This window comes from Lodderomyces elongisporus, chromosome 6 (genome assembly GCF_030384665.1).
Source record: "Lodderomyces elongisporus chromosome 6, complete sequence".
Lineage (NCBI taxonomy): Eukaryota > Fungi > Ascomycota > Pichiomycetes > Serinales > Debaryomycetaceae > Lodderomyces > Lodderomyces elongisporus.
In genome coordinates, this window is record NC_083678.1 from 1,216,073 (window position 1) to 1,227,201 (window position 11,129).

General features: G+C 37.1%; 4 protein-coding genes across 4 annotated transcripts; 1 reads left to right on the forward strand and 3 right to left on the reverse strand. All coding sequences in view use genetic code 12, as the record gives it.

The window, feature by feature from the left end:
• Window positions 1-615: 615 nt before the first annotated feature.
• On the reverse strand, window positions 616-1,536 carry HAP5 (CCAAT- binding transcription factor component; the record flags this gene model as incomplete). The annotated part of the gene is made up of 1 exon (XM_001525041.1): window positions 616-1,536. The coding sequence occupies one exon, from the start codon at window positions 1,534-1,536 to the stop codon at window positions 616-618; it is 921 nt and encodes a 306-aa protein (XP_001525091.2).
• Window positions 1,537-3,828: 2,292 nt separating this feature from the next.
• GYP8 (GTPase-activating protein gyp8) lies at window positions 3,829-6,196 on the forward strand (the record flags this gene model as incomplete). Its single annotated transcript, XM_061119632.1, is given in 2 exon segments — window positions 3,829-3,832; window positions 3,846-6,196. 2 exon segments carry the CDS (start codon window positions 3,829-3,831, stop codon window positions 6,194-6,196), a joined length of 2,355 nt encoding a protein of 784 aa, XP_060975615.1.
• Window positions 6,197-6,651: 455 nt separating this feature from the next.
• On the reverse strand, window positions 6,652-9,105 carry SPT8 (Transcription factor spt8; the record flags this gene model as incomplete). Its single annotated transcript, XM_001525044.2, has 1 exon — window positions 6,652-9,105. One exon carries the CDS (start codon window positions 9,103-9,105, stop codon window positions 6,652-6,654), a length of 2,454 nt encoding a protein of 817 aa, XP_001525094.2.
• Window positions 9,106-9,656: 551 nt separating this feature from the next.
• On the reverse strand, window positions 9,657-10,112 carry NDK1 (nucleoside diphosphate kinase; the record flags this gene model as incomplete). The annotated part of the gene is made up of 1 exon (XM_001525045.2): window positions 9,657-10,112. The coding sequence occupies one exon, from the start codon at window positions 10,110-10,112 to the stop codon at window positions 9,657-9,659; it is 456 nt and encodes a 151-aa protein (XP_001525095.1).
• Window positions 10,113-11,129: the final 1,017 nt, after the last annotated feature.

Below are 11,129 nucleotides of genomic sequence, written 5' to 3' on the forward strand. Positions count from 1 at the left end.
ACTGTAAAGTTTTCTACGGCAACATGTTACAGATTGGATATAAAAAGAAAGATAGATTGGAGACAAACCGTTCAAATGAGAAAAAGAAACCTTTTTTTCTCGAAACTATTTATATATATATATTACAATAAAGTTTACGTAGCACATTTTTTAAAATGTAATAGTACAAATATTTGGAACGCTTCCGGCTAAGCCTACTTTCTGACAAATCATGAAAAAAAAAAACAAAAAAATTACCAACCAACACCACAATTAGATATTCTGAACTTCGAGAAATGCTTGTGCAAGGTTCAGTCTATAATTTGATAGATTAAAAAGAAAAAAAACCACAAAGCCGTAACTCCATCCGTTTCCATTCTTCTTTGGGATTTTTTTTTCTTGAAGCTTTGTTGACATTTTTCATTATCCTTTTGGGTCTCCTATATAGAAATTGGTTTCCGGATTTTGCTCAGAATAGTGGCAATTCCAATTAATGAAATTTTTGATATTCACGCAATTAACTGCAAACGATAGCAACATCAAATTAGTTGTGAACTCGGCCATCTGCATTCACACTGTGGAAAAAGAAATGATGATAATGTACACCAAGTATCCCGTTCCTTAGGCAACTTAATGTTATACCCATTGGTTCCCTGATTCATTTATTGCAGCTGGTTGTGTATCAGTTCCTATTTGCTGCTGCTGCTGTTGCTGTTGCTGTTCCTCTTCTTGTGGTTGTTGTGGCTCTGGCTGCTGATCTACTGCTTGTTGATGAGGTATCAGCTCTGTTTCTTGGTTTGGGTGTTTTGAGATATTGTGATTATCCTGCACCACCTGCTCTGTTTCATTTACCTGCTGCTGCTGTTGTTGTTGTTGTTGGGAGATTTGGTCCTGTGATTGTTGTGGAATTGGTTGACTTGATGTTGGTGGTGCTTGCTGCTGATGCTGCTGCTGCTGCTGCGGGTATTGACTGCCAACCACTTGATCCTCTTGAAACTGGGTCCGACTACTCAGGTTCAGCGGATCTGTGTTATTATGATTATTATATGATTTTTTCGGCTTTTCTTCTTCTCTTGGTACAACATCAATCAAAAAGTCAAACATATCCGACCTTGTTAATGCGGCAGCAATATCTGATTTCTGTAATGTTCTTCGTTTATTCTCTTCCGCATGGATCCATGCTCTCATCGTCAACTCAGTAATGAAAATATCACACCCTTTGGCAAATAGAATGGGTGCTTCCGCACTAATCATCTTGACATCTTGATCCGTCTTCATAACTTTTTTGATTCTAGCTAAAGGTAACTGATGTGATTTAAAGTCAAAGTTTGAATTTTCAATGTTGTTGATTGTTTGCTGCCAATAATTCATAAGCATATCACGATGTACACCTTCTAAACCTTCTTGGACATTATGGAAAACATCACCAGGATCAGCTTGTTGCGCATAATTGGCGGCCTCTGCTGCTTCTTGTGCCGCAAGAAGTTCTTCTTCATCAACAATGTTGGCTACATTTAACGGTGAACCAATTTCCTCTTCTAATTCGTGTTCATTCATTTCGTGTCAGTTATTATTATAAAAAAAGAAAAGAAAAGAAAAGAAAAAATAAACAAAATGGAGTGGTCGTAGATGCTTAGAATGACTGATTCAAAATCGCTCAATTTGAAACGAATAGTGAAAGGAAAAGAATTTAAATGTAAAGAACAAACAATAAAAACGTATTATCCAAGTTTGTTGTTCTTTTATTATATTTTCTTCCTCAATCAAAATACTTTAATTTCCAATTTGAACTTTTGGCTACTCTTTTTTGGTGGGTAGAGAGAGCAGTAAATAAAGGGTGGTTGTTTCTCGTGGTGGAAAATTTATTCCACCAGACCGACGTCGGACACGCGCGACTTTTTTTGCGACAAACATTCGTGACACTATTTTTTTCTCTCTTCTTGCGGGAGCTGTAAACTAGAGAGCACATAGTATCAAGGTAGGAAGTAGGAAGAGGTAAATAAATAGTAAAGATGATGACTTTAACATAACGATTAATAAATTTGTTTAAAGTTCAGCAAAGAACACATACTAAAAAAAGAATTCAATTATAATGTCAGTTGTAAAAAGACAGAAATTAGACAATTCTAATTACATATCACTGGAGCTGGAACAAAGTTTGATAACCGCAACTAATCTGCGACGAAAACTTTATGACGATGCTATACTTTTGGAGAATGGCCATAGAGGGGCTGTTTTTACCTCAAAGTTTAGTCATTCGGGGTCATTGATAGCCACAGGAGGTATTGATAAGACTATACTGTTGTGGAACTTACCACTGAAATTTGACACCGATATCGAACAAGAGGTTCAAGACAGTATTAATATCGCAGCACTTTCTGGTCATAAAAAGGCAGTTACAACACTATGCTGGCTTGCAGAGGATGAGGTCTTGGTATCTGGCTGCGCTGATTCTACATTGGGAGTATGGGATGTATATAGTGAAAGAAAACTACGTAAGCTAACGGATCACAAAAGTGTTGTAAACCAAGTTGTACAATTAAATGATGATGATTTAGGAGCTGCATCTGGTGCATCAGTAGCATCTGTCTCAGATGATGGGCTGATGAAGTTTTGGGACTTTAGAGAAAAGAAAAGTATATGTGGTGTTGACACAGAGTACCCGTTATTAACTTGTTGTCGAGGAACCAATAATGGTCGTTCTGCTATAGGAGCTGCACATACCATATATTGCAGTGGAATCGATCCCGTAATATCGGCATACGACATGAGAAAACTAGATCAAGCATTGTGGACTTTTGCAGGATATTTTGAATCGACATCGAGTTTGAGTCTATCCCCTGATGGATCTACACTTGCATCGCGCACGTTTGACGGATCCTTGCACACTTTCGACCTTGTTGGTCTACTTGGCAAAGAACCAAAGCTAAAGAATGTGATGTCAGAGTCAGGTAATATTCCAATTCCTGGGTCTCAAAACGAAGAGTGGCTAATAAGAACATGTTTCAGTAACAATAATGTTAATTTGGTATCTGGAACCCTGGATGGTAAACTTTTGGTTTGGCAGCAGTTGAGTGGTAAATTGGTTGCCAGTTATGAGGGCCATGGATCTGCTGTTTTAGATGTTGATTACCACCCTCTGGAAGATATCGTTGTAAGTACCGCTGCGGATGGTACTATTATAGTAAGAGAATTGTAATTTTTATAAATGCATGATTATAATTGTACCTTTATTGCATTATTTTTTTCCTATCTAAATCTTCGGATTTAAAATTTCTTAATTTCATATATATATTATTTTTATTTTTATTTTATTTTTTATTATTTCTTACTGTAAAATGAAAAATGTGGAATTTAGGGAGAACGAAAGAGAGAAACTAATCACAAAAGGAGCCAGCAAAGAAGATATGGAATGAGACCAATGTCATAGATAAGGCAATTGCTATATAGTACTACAAAACAGCACAATCCGTTTATACCAGTCAGGACCTTTTCCGCATATACACCACAAGAAAGGCTCATTAAGATCAAGCCAGACCGGCATATAAAGACACGAGATATCTATGTATCATCTGTGTGGCCCGGTTCTTTTCTGATTGATTTCCCTCAAAATTGTTACGTCTATAACCACCAGAATAGAGCTTGCTTTTGTATCAAGTTTCAATAATAGAATAAAATTCATTGTCTGCTTACTTTGATTTTTTTTCTTTTTTTTGACTTTCAATTAATTTACATTATGACATTGGAAAGTGTGCTCATAGAACCACTACCACTGAGGCCAAAGAAACTCGAACGGTCTTCCTCTTCATCGCTATCGTACTCGGCACTTCTTTCGAGCCCCAATGATAAATGGGTTAATATGACAGAAAGCATTCTCACTGAGACAACTCAGCCAGCAGAAGAAAAAGAAGAAGAGAATGAAAAAGAAGAAGAAGGGCATACAGGAAAATATGATAATGAAGAACAAGTAGATACTGCAATATTTGACATTGCTGAGCTGTCAATGGAACCATTCAATGACATTTCTGAAGAACAACAACAAGAACAACAAGAAGAAGGAGAAAAAGAGAAAGAGTTGAACGTAAAAACTGAAGATGAAAGTAATATTATTGGTGAAGAAAAAAACCTAGACAAGGAGTATTATGATCGAAAAAACAATAACAAGCAAGATCAAGAAATACATCATTCCAAAGACAAACACAAGGATACAAGCATTGACCTTGTGGCCGAGCAAGCTCGGTCTATTGAAGGAATTATAAACAATGAAGAGCGTAGGATAATATGGTCTAAATTGTTACTTTTGGAAGATACTCAGCCCAAAACAAAACCTGGCTCACTTTTAGGCAGCCCTAGCCCTGCACTACATAGCCAAGCAACATTTTCACCCGATGGGTTTTTACAAAATCTCGAGAGTGTCGACCTACCGCCTCATAAGGATGAGGACCAAGTCAAATTGGATATTCAACGATCATTCACTGTGCTAAATCATATACAATCATTGCACAATTGCTATACAATTACATCATCGATCTCGGGGTTTTCTACATCTTCTTCACCATTATCAGCTACGTCATCTCATTCCGACTCTGATACAAAGTGTAAATCTACTTATTCTTCTACCAATTCTTTATCAGTATCAAATGCTCGACATTCTGCAGAACTGGCATCAGGTGTGGACTTTATTGAGAAGGGATCATCTTTTACAAATATTATCAGTGCTTCGGATATCAGCTCACTACGTAAGATATTATCCAATCTCATTATCAAAGTATTGCGTAAACATCCAAGCTTACACTATTACCAAGGTTATCATGATATTGCCAGTATAATATTGTTGGTTTGCTACGATGCAAAGCATAATCAATATATTGAAGAGGATATTGATCAAGACCTTGCATTCCGAATACTAGAAAAATTAACGGTATTTCACTTGCGTGATTTTATGATCTCAGATATTGCTCTATCTGTGAATCATCTAAGGTTAATTCCTGCACTTTTGGAACAAGTAGATACTGAGTTGTTTCAATTACTAAGGCAGACTTCGATCCTGTACTTTACGACCAATGGCAAATTATACGATTATAAGTTTCTACAAGGGCTATCATCCATTTTGACCATATTCTCGCACGATATATCAAACTTGTCGCACATCTTAACAATCTGGGACTTCAATTTAGGGTACAACTCGGTGATTGTGAATGTATACATTTACGCTGCGTCAATAGTCTTTTTTAAACAAAGAATTTGGGAAACTTTACAACTAGAGGAACATCAATGCGATTTTAAAAATGTCGACCATGATGCGGTGCATAAACTCATCTCACCGGCAACTTTATACGCGGAAGGACTTACAGATTCAGATTTGGCAAGGATTTTGGAGATGACCAAGTCATTCTTAGAAAAATATCCAATGAGTAAACTTGAAAATGAAGGTGATACATGGCAGAAATGGTTTATTGAATGGAATCCGCACTCTGTTCTTTTGACGACATCGGACTTAGCAACATCGCGGGTAGAAGTGAATGCCAAGTACGCAAAAGATTTATTAGAATCTGGGGATAGCCAATACAGCTTAGAAATGTTGATTGCTGCACAAGAGAAGGAAATCATGCTGCAAACACTGGCCGAACTTGAAGTATTTCATAAGATAATTGCAGAACAAGACCAGGAAGCAGAAGATGAATATTTACAGAGCTCGATAGCATCTTCTCAATACGAAGAAGAAGAAGATGAGGATGAGGATGATTCGGAGACAAACTCTTTAGGCTCTTCATTGACACGCCATTCGTCAATTGCATCGTCGCTCACGTCATCGTCACTTTATAAAATCACATCAGCTACATTGAAGAGATTATTCCCACTTTCATCTCTGCCCCCTATTGATGAAGATGATAAGAAGAAGAAGAAGAAGAAGTTAGTGATTCGGAATAAGAACTGGTTCATTTCCAAAAAGTTTTACTGTATCAGCATTACAGTTGGGATCATTGGAGTTTTTTTACATTTCCTCTTTGTCAAATACGGAGGCGAAAATGTTTATAAAGAATTCATGGATGGCCGCGTGATGCAAGAGATAAAACGTACGCTAGGCGATGTCAGATTGGTGTTGAGTAGGATAGTCAGTCCTGTAACAACCCTTGGAGGTGCCAAGCATACTACCACTAGTGTGCTAGATGCTGTAGGAACTGGAACATTGAGAAACTCGGCTTTTGGTATTTAACGATTGATTTTGTGAAAAAATTCATGAATATGGGAGAGAGAAAAAAAGAAGGAACTGCCGGAAAATAAATGGCAGTTGAACCCAAATCCTCCAAAAAAAAGTTTACAATAATTTTGAGTTTATCATTTCTTTTTTTTTTTTTGATTTTTTTTTTTCATGTTTTTATACATTTTTTTTTTCTATTATTTTGGTTCTGAAACGAAGAAGGGGAAAAGTGAGGAAGTACAACGTCATTTTTATTCCTATATATATTTATCTATTTATTTATTTTCGTGCTTGTTTGATGATACGATTTGTTGTGTACCTATTATTTTTTTTTTCCTTCCTATGTATCATGTTTCGATTCACGTCAACCTTAATCAAAATCAAATGATGCACATTTCCATCTCATCTTGTAGCCAAGTAATTTATCCATTTGTATTGTATACACGACATTTCCGGTTCTTTTACTGAAATTAATCAAAGTCTATTTCGTATATAAGCACAGTATCGGTGTAAGTACCATGACCCCAACCTCTATATCCGCTTGCGCTCACCATAAATCTACCAGTCTCATCAACGTACAATTGTGAGAGCATACCGCCATGGTGACCAGGAACAATAAGGAACGGAGTTGCTTGCTTTTTCGTGTTCACTGCAGTATTTGATAGATCATCATAAAGACGTAGGTCATAAAGTCTAATATTATCATTTGATCCACACAAGATGAAATCATCATTTGGCATAGTGGCAATTGCACTAACGGGACCACTTATTTTTGGGAATTGCAATAGCTTGGAAACATTGGGAATCATTGTATCATTATGGTGACCAGATTTGGAACGCTTGTGAGGCATTCTAATGGAAATTTCCTCGATTGTAGAATTGCGTCGCCCAGCATAAATAAATTCTCCGTTATTGGACCATGTCAGTGATACACACCATGGTGGAATTCCTTCAGATACACCCAAGCGGATCACCGGTGTTGATACACGCACATCCCAGATATTTATTGTACCATCTATACTTGAACTCATGAATATGTCAGAGTTACGATGTGGTTTAGATTGCAAGGGGGCACGGGGTTGCTTGAATGTGTTTTCATTGTCTTCCTTATCGGTATTGTTATCAATATTTTCATCGCCATCACTATCTCCAAAAAGTGAATCAACATCATCATCACCATCATCATCTTTTTTTTCTTTTTTACCCTTGTTGTTCCCATTCAAATTTTTGGTTAATGTTTGTTCCTCCTCCATCTCTACTTGGAAGGAAATGTCTTCAAGTCCGTTTGGTCGAAACTCAATGTTGGAAATCTGACCTGAAGATGGTGCAAATTCCATAGTTGTTTTCCCGGTATTCAAGTCCCATTCTCTGATTGTTTTATCCCACGATCCACTAAGAAACTTATCTTCTTCTTGATTTAGTTTTAAAGCACTAATGGTGTCTCGGTGTCCTCTACGTGGGTTTTCTTTGCTACCTTGGTAAAAGTAGTGGTGGATGGTTCCTTCGTTATATCTCATTGTGTAAAGACTTATTCCACCCGAAAGTAAACCAGATAGACACCAGTAACCATTTTTTTCTGCTTCTAATGCGTAAATGGGATTTACTTTGGGTTCATAGCTAACACTACCGGTGGAAAAATCCGAATCCTTGAGTTTGGGCAATTGTTTCATCAACTGCTTTCTAGTATAAGGTTGTTCATTTTCCCAATATGAGCATATGACACCAGCATTACTAATTGCATCTGACAAATTATGTTTTTGTGCCATGGTCAAGGGTGCTTTACCTTGGACAGACAGGATGAAATCGTATTTCCTAATAAAGCCGTCTTCTCCACCTGTAAGTATCCATTTGGGGCCTTTTGTGAATGCCAAAGCATGGCATTGGGATGTGTATGGGATCGCTACTTGTGGAACAATGTCAAAGTCAGTTGCCTTTTTGGCTTTAGCAATGATTTGTTCTCTAAATGAAAGCGTGTTTTCCAGTGGTGATGCAGACGATGGAGACGAGCTTTTTTCTTTGACATTATCATCTAGAGCTGTTAGCTGTTTATCATGTTGCTCAACTATTGTTTTAGGTTTAGGTTTAGGTTCTGCTTCAGGTTCAGTTTGAGGTTTAGATGATTGTGCTTGATCTTTATCTTTGTCTTTATCTTTCTCGTCAATAGAAGTATCCTTTGTATTGTCTGATACTGGTTCTGTGTCCATAGTATTTACGGTAGTATTGTCTTCATTATCCTTTGTAGTTGTTGTACTGGAAAGTGCAACTTCTTTTGTCAAATCCATAGGTTCTTGGTTTGAAGAAGAGGGAGTTTTTATGTTGTCATTTATTTCTTCTCCTAATAAATCTTGAGTCGGTCGTAATACTTCATCAGCAGCAGCAGCATCAGCATCAGCATCGCCGTCTTCAAGATTAGTCTTGATATTACTTGGTGTACCAATTGACTCTTGTTGTTGGGATTTGTCATCTTTTTCCAGACTGGTAGTATGAGTATTCAGTGGTTCAAGTTTTTGGCTTTGGGTTTCTTTCTCATTCTTTAAAGTAATTTCTGCTTGGTTGTTTTCCTTCTCTTCCTCTTCCTCGTCTTCTTCTTCTTCTTCCTCTTCGTCTTCCTCGTCTTCCTCATCTTCCTCGTCTTCTTCTTCTTCTTCCTGAACATCGTCATCGTCGTCTTCTTCTACATCCTCCATATCATCATTGTCATTGTCATTGTCTTCTTCGTCTTCATCATCCAATTCTTCTCCATCTTGGTTATCATTTACTTGTTGTTGATTTACATTGTCTGTATCCACATCCATATCGTAGTCTTCATCCTGTCGTTCTTGTTCTTGTTGTTGTTGTTGTTGTTCTTCTTCTTCTTCTTGATATTCATCTTCCATTTCATCGTCTTCCACGTTGAAGATATCATCTTGTTCGATTGATGCCATATTGAGGAATTTTTATATCTAGTGTAATGTATTCTAGAGAGGGGGGGAAGGAATACTACTTTGTTATGGCAATAAAGTATAAGCAATTTTGCTGGGTCACGTAACTATATTTGATATAGTTCTTATTCAATTCCTTGACCTTCTACTTTGTTGTTTTGGTGGTGTTTAGTATTCAAAAACAATTACTGTTATTAAATGAAGATTGTTGTTGCAAATTACGGCTCAAAGTTGGGTTGTGCATCTTTTTGTGATTATTCGCATAATTTTTGTTTTTTTTTTATTTTTTCATTTACCAGCACCAAAGAGAGAGGGAGTGTGAGCTATTGAAAAATTAAAGCATAGTGGTGAGTGGAAAGCAAAGGACTGGTTTTTGGGTTAAAAGAAAAGAGAGAGAATGAATTACAAAAGTGGGAGAAAGATGGCATTGTCCACTTGTTGGCAATTACAAAATAATCGTCATACGTGGTATATGTGATATATATATATATATATTAGTGCTTATTTACCGAATAATACATTCCAATACTAAAAGCTATACGCACACATGGTATTTACTCGTAGATCCATCCAAACAAAGCTGGCTTGTAGTCAACCAATTCTTCTGGCTTGAACCACAAGTCAATTTCCTTCTTGGCGCTCTCAACAGAGTCTGAACCGTGACAGACGTTTCTACCCATGTCGACGGCAAAGTCACCTCTGATGGTACCTGGGGCTGAGGCCAATGGGTTAGTGGCACCCAAGATGGCTCTACCTTGCTTAACAACGTCTTTACCTTCCCAAACGGTGGCCAAGACTGGGCCAGACAACATGTATGACAACAATGATGGGAAGAATGGCTTGGATTGCAAGTCTTCGTAGTGAGTTCTCAACAAGGACTCGGTTGGTTGGACCAATTTGATACCGACTAATTTGTAGCCTCTGTTTTCGAATCTACCGAGGATAGCAGAGATCAAACCTCTTTGGACACCATCTGGTTTAATAGCAATAAAAGTTCTTTCGTCAGACATTTTTTGTTTTTGATTACGGTTGTTGTTATGAATTGGATCAATTGATGAAAAAAAAAAAGAGTTAAGAAAGAGAGGGGGGAGGGAGAGAGAGGCGGAAGATGGGAAAAAAAGCAGAGATGAAAAATTTTGAAATTGGAGAGAAGGTCGAATTAGGAGAGTCAGTGTGTGAGAGACAAATGAGAGAGAAGAGAGAGAGAGAGAGAGAGAAAAAGAAAAAATTGTTGTTGCCAAACGAGAAAGTGTACAATGAGTGAAGAATGAGTGAAGAATGAGTGAAGAGGGAAGGGGAAAAAAAGTATATGAAAGTTATGTGCGTGCGTGGTAATGCTGGAGACACACACTCTCCCTCTTTAATTCTCTCTCTCTCTCTCTCTAACAAAGAGCCACTCAGAAAAAAGAATGAAGAATGAAAGAGAGAGAGAGAGAGTGTGTGTGTGTAAGGACATGGTAGCATCCAGTTGTTTATTAGTGAAGCTACAAAACAAGAATAGGTAAAACTCTGGTACCAGGATATGTTATATGTGTCTCTACCTTCAAAAAGAACGATACAAATCCATCTTCAACAGGTAATGGTGTATAGCACATTTGTTTCTTTTTATTGGTACTAGAAATTATATACAGATATGTATATATACATATATATATATATATGTACATATATCAATCAAATAGTATCATGTAGGTGTAATATCTACCAGAACCGCTTTAACAACTATTTTTTCAATTTGATCTACTCGTAACTGTTGTTGATCTAGCCATCTTTGACTTTCTTTTTGTCTGTCTTGTTTTTTTCTATCTTTCTTTTCGTTTGTCACCTCCTCCCCTCCCCCCTTGCTTTGACTTGCGTATATGTCTTATAAAGTTGATTTTGTAATCTTTTCTCGTGTCAAATTTGCGTGTTTTTGTGGATCACTAGGGGTACACGAATCAGAGTTCAAAGGAAAACAATAGCTGATATTGGACATCCAATCCATGTTTTACATACTTTGTACATAAGTACATTTGTATATATATATA